This window comes from Chiloscyllium plagiosum, chromosome 6 (genome assembly GCF_004010195.1).
Source record: "Chiloscyllium plagiosum isolate BGI_BamShark_2017 chromosome 6, ASM401019v2, whole genome shotgun sequence".
In the NCBI taxonomy this organism is placed as follows: domain Eukaryota; kingdom Metazoa; phylum Chordata; class Chondrichthyes; order Orectolobiformes; family Hemiscylliidae; genus Chiloscyllium; species Chiloscyllium plagiosum.
Window position 1 is genome coordinate 44,990,826 of NC_057715.1, and position 5,790 is coordinate 44,996,615.

General features: G+C 36.0%; 1 protein-coding gene across 2 annotated transcripts in view; it reads left to right on the forward strand.

Moving 5' to 3' along the window:
- The window catches only part of LOC122550548 (glypican-6-like), a 1,024,831-nt gene extending 1,020,888 nt beyond the window's left edge, over positions 1-3,943 (forward strand). For both annotated transcript variants that reach the window (XM_043691449.1, XM_043691450.1), the window contains exon 9: positions 777-3,943. In XM_043691449.1, coding sequence (XP_043547384.1) covers positions 777-976 — 200 coding nt within the window. In that variant the 3' untranslated portion in view covers positions 977-3,943. The remainder of the gene's footprint in view (positions 1-776) is intronic.
- The last annotated feature ends 1,847 nt before the right edge of the window (positions 3,944-5,790 follow it).

The window sequence follows — 5,790 nt, forward strand, 5'->3', positions numbered from 1 at the left end:
GGCACACTTTCCTCATTCCTGAAGAAGGGCTCATGCCCGAAACGTCGATTCTCCTGCTCCTTGGATGCTGCCTGACCTGCTGCACTTTTCCAGCAACACATTTTCAACCCAGGTTAATTGGTTTGCTAAGAAGGCATACGGTATGTTCACTCTTATTGGTAGAGCGATTGAGTTTTGGAACCATGAGATCATGCTGCAGCTGTACAAAACTCTGGTGGGGCCACATTTGGAGTATTGCATACAGTTCTGGTCACCACATTATCAGAAAGTTTTGGAAGCTTTGGAAAGGGTTCAGTATTGCAGGACTGTATGACTCTATGAGAGAAGCAAGAAAGGACAAGGAAGTGGAGAGACCGAAGAGTTTGCAGGGCACCACAGAGAAAGGGACAGATGAATACATTACTGCAATCGGAACAAAGGCACAGAAAAATGCAATGAGAGTTTCAAATATTGGAATGGGGAGTTCTGGCAGGTGTTGAAATTCAGGGGAGGTCTCAAATAAAGGAAACAGCAGAATTGTAAGACTCATGCTCTGTTGGACTGAATGGAGTTATTTTCTTTCAGTGTCCCTCATTGTCAGGGTCCAGATCTTGGTCTTGATCTCTGTCACTATCACTGTCACTACTGGTGTGGCAATCTACGCTGGTGCCGTTTCTTGGAGCAGGCATTGCTGACATTGCTTTTAGAAAATAGGGAAAAAGCCGACTGGAATTTCAAGGGCATGCTATACAAGGAATCTCTCTGATGAAATCATCAATTTCTGTTTCTCTTTTCAGTTGATGAAGTGAGCGGTTCTGGGAGTGGGAGTGGTTGCACGGATGAAATGTGCTCTCCAGAATCTGATATTTCAATAACTGAGGCTCCACCAGGACCCAACAAGAGTGAACCAAAAGATTCTTCAGTCAGACCCTGCCCGCACTGGCTGGTCATACTTGTCACCTCTGTACTCCTGGTGCTGCAAAGACAGTGGAGATAATCAGTGATGTACAATAAAGACACTGCCTTTTTAATAAAGGACAAACTCTCTTTTCCTTTTGGATACATTTTCAAACACACAACTCAATCTTGGAACAGTAACGGTTTTAAAGCAGAAGAGAAGAGGTACTTAGCCTACTGCCTTTACCCAAAGACCATTCAGGTACAGTCAATCAGTGCCAGGTTTCTTTATATTCACCCAGGCATCAAATGAAAAGAAAAGCTCTCTGATGAATCTTAACCTGCAGTTGGCTTTATTTCCAGAAACAAGACAACATCCTCTCTGCTTATTTTATGCAGCTAAAACAAAAAAAAACAGGATTTGTTAAATGACTTGGCCTGGACTTGTTATGATTTATACATAATTCTGCTTTTAATATCTAAGTTCTACTTTTACAGTTTCCAAAAAGCAAAAGGAATGGCTGGAAAACATGCTGGATAATAGGAATTGTTTCTGTTGTTTCTCTTTATAGAGACTTCTACACTAATGGTGAAGTTCAGTAACAATGATGCATGAATGTTATTGGTTTAGTGGTGCAGTTCTCCTCAACCAGCCAACTATTTTGTTGGATTGTCAATTAGGAAATAGGAAATTTACAGGTTTATTAACAGGATTAATAATTGGCTTTTTCTTGTCATCCGTGAATAATTTGCAGTGTTACAAATATGTCTGCAGTTACCCCTAATGCTCCTCTGTTTGTCTAATGCTCCCTGTCTTTTTAATAGGTTCCTGAACAACAAATAGTTCTACTGTTGCCAGTCATGTAACAAACATGCAAAAAGCAGAATTATAGTTTTATTTTCAACTTTTAGTTCTAGTGGTAATCATCTATTTTTATATTAAAGCTTTTAAGTAATTCTAAGTGTTAGCTCAGGGTTTAAATATCATTGCATCACCCGCATTTTACCTTATTTCTAATCCTCACCACAATAGTGATTCAGAAACGTTTATATTGAAAAAAGGACAAGTTATACAGTTGCAGAACACCATTTGGCAATATATTTGATGATTGCTTTGTGTCATCACTATTCATCAGAAGAAAGTATCTGATATTTGTATGAATTTGCCTTTGCTGTTCTGTCACATAGGTATATCTGTAGCAAATGATTATAGTTCACTTAGTTACATGCAATATCTCTCTGATGCAGTCTGGGTGAAGTTTTCAGTCACAGCATGTTACTATTAAGAGAAAAATTAGAATCCATATCTTTCAATCCTTTGAACACATTATGCAGCTTCCAAAAGGTGCATCTGATGAACAGCTGAACAACAAAGCTTAGAACCATGTGAAAACATGCTGAACCAAAGAACAGTTCTAATCTGTCATTTGTCAGCTTTCTGAGCACAACCATATCTTACCTACACCAAAAAGATCCTCATTGCAAACTAAGGCCTACTTACTACAAATGAGTATTATTTTTGTGATAACTTATCATTATTGTTTTCTTTTCATGTTGGACACAACTGAGAGTCATTCTCTAAGTATAATTTTGAACATAATTGTAGGAGCTCAATTATTGAGTCATGGAATCATTGAATAGTGCAGTCTTTGATAATACATCCAATTAGTCCCACTTCCCAATTCTTTTCCCATACCCCTGGAATTCATTATTGGAGGATGTATACAAATCCCTTTTAAAGGTTACGATTAAATCGGCTTTGACCAGCCTTGCAAAGAACATATTCTAGATTATAACAATTCACTACATAAAAACATTTCTTATCACCCCTGGATTTTTTTTTACTAATTACCTTAAAACCTTGCACACTCTGTTTATCAACACTTCTATCAGTACAAAACAGTTTCTCTCTCTCCACTGTCATCAAAACTCCTCATAGATTTGAACACCTCTGTCGTCATTTTTTTGGGCAATTTTTCTGCATTGGCTATAGGGCTAATAATCTCATGATTGTGAATACTACTTTTGTTCAAGCTGCATTAAATGGTCATGTCAGTCCAACTCCTGAGATATTGTGAAGTGTACTTGAGTTGGAATAGAACTAACATAATAGTTAGAAATAATCCAACCAAATGTGAATAAGGCCAAGAACATGACAGGTGCAATGATCAATTCTTTGTCATGCCCAATGAATATACCAAACTGTATTATTATAATAGTTGTAATATTGAAAAAAGAAAGCAGTAATTTGTCTTTGGAAATATTTGTCTAATCCAACGAGACAGGTATTTTGCATTGTGTGTTGCATTTGATTTAGGAGCTAATGGAGATTACTTAAGGAAATTGCACTCCAATCTTGACAGCTATTTAGCTAGTAGTATTATTGTTTCTGTATGGGATTGGAGTGTCACTGGTAAGTTAGTTTTTATTATCCACTGCAGTCCATGTGGTGGAATTACACAGAGAGTGCTGTCAGGATGGGTTTGGAGCATTTGTAATAACACTTGGAACCTCGATTATTCTGTATTTCCATAAGGTGACTATAAAATTTAACTTGAATTGACATGCTGTGAGAGAACTTAGCAAGCTTCACCAATGCAACTGAACTTTGTAAAGTTTATTTTCCACTCATTCATTTATATATAGATTAGACCATTAAACAAAGAATTGGAGCCCCATTAATTGATACCCTGAAGAAGGTGAATGAATTCAAATAAGAATAAATGATGAAAGAAATGTTAAGAGCATGTTTGGTGAATTATGTTTATTTTCTCTGCTGTTAGACCCATGGCTCAGAAAAGTAGCTAGCCTAAAATGTATTAAGTTGTAAGGTTAGACTGATTTCTGGACTTTTGAAAGGAGGCAATCTTTTGCAACATCTTTCCCCATAAGATTAAATAGTTGAATATAATCTCTGATGTAGTGAATTGTAATATTATCATGCGAGAAATAGAATGAGTAATTAACTAATAATTACTGAGTTGCTCTCAGTTCAGGTTTTTTGCATTTGTCCTGAGACCCACTGGAATACTTATCTTCAAAATCTCCCTGTGAATTGTCATTTTTTTTTAAATGCTTTTCAATTTCAGTGCCAAATATTCAGAAAATATTTATTGAGTGAACAAAATTGTCACTTGCATGCAAGAAGACTGTTGCCTTCACTGCTGCTAAAGGAAACAGCATTAGTAATGAAGCACCATTGGATATTTAACTAAAACATAAATACATCCTCTGGATCTGATGTCGAGAACCATGGATGTGATTTTCCTGAATTCTCTCAACTTTAGAATGGTCCTCAGAAAGTGTGAATCAAGAATGAAGAGAAAAAGAAAACATGGGGAGCAATGGATTAATTAGTCTGATATCTGCCAAAGGGAAATTGATACCAGCTGCAAATGGAGTGGTGATAATGGCCCTTGAACATATCAAAAGTAAATCATGCTTGTAACATGCAGGGTATAAAAGAGGGAACCAATAGATGTAGAGCATTTGGATGTTCAGAAAGCAGCAAGCTTAACATTGCATGTAATATATTGGAATGGAATGGAGATTATAGGCAGAAACAGGTGGTAGGAATAAATGGGGCATTTTCAGTTTGGCAGGCTGTGATGAATGAGATACTGCAAGGTTCAGTACTTGCACCTTAACTATTTATAATCTAAATGAATGACTGACAATATTAAAACTAGGTGAGAAAGCAAACTGTGAAGATGACATGAGCATGCCATAAAGTATTATGAACAGAATAAGTGAGTGGAAAAGAATATGGCAGGTAGAATTATAATATAAAGGAATGTGAACATGTCCTCTTTGGTCAGAAAATTGAATGTTTTTTAAATGGCTAGAGACTGAGAAATGGTGTGCTTAGAGGGATTTGGGCATCCTTTCATATGAGTCACATCTTGTGAAGCAAGCAGTTAAAAAACAAATGGAGTAACAGTCTTCATTACAAGAGAAGCAAAATTTAGGTAAGATCATATTTGAAATACCAGATACAGTAGACTTACCTTAGGAGAGTGCAAGAAGATTCATTAGACTGGCTCCTATAATTGGAAGATGGTTATCTGAGTAAATTAGGTCTTGTTTGAGTTAAGAAGAATGAGAGGTAATCTCAGATCATAAGTTTGAAGGGGGCTTAACCAGGTAGTGAAGAAGATGTTTCTGTTGGCTGGGGATTCTAGTCTCAGGGCAAGAGAATAACCATTTTGGACTTTGCAAAGGTTAGAATTTTGGTTGCTAAGGAATCAAGGAATACGGGAATAGTGTTGAAGGTGGAGTTGAATTGAAAAGTCAACCATGATCATATTGAAGGGCCAAAGAGTTAATTCTGTTCTAGTTCCTTATTTTCTCCTGTGACAACACATGATAAATGCTGAGGCACTCTCACATCGTCAACTCATAAACATATGTCTGCTTATTTATTTCAAGAATAAGAAATTGTATCTATAAATTTGCATGTATCAACACAAATGAGCTTTTCTATAATTATTAGAAAAATCAGACGATTTTGTAACAGAAAACAAATGGATGATTTTTTTTTCTAAAGAGAGAGATTGTGCCCTTCAATACTTACTTTAAAGCTCATTTATGTACCCATATAAGGGAAAACTGGAACTCTCTTAATCAGGTGTGGAATAAGTTTATGTTTAAATTAATTGAATTAGGTTCAAGTGAGAGTAGCTACTAATAAATTATTCTGCTTTTTTACCTTAATTTTTACAACATTTAAAATCTAATGGGAGAGACATTTGAAGGAAAAGTACTCCTAAAGGAAGTAGAGATATGGGTGCAACTGTAGCATTATTACTGTACAAGTTATTACTTAGGTTACAGCCATTCAAGTTTCCAGTACCAACACTAACAATTCAACTTATGTTCCTTGAGGTATAAAAAACGTTATGTTTTAGAATATGA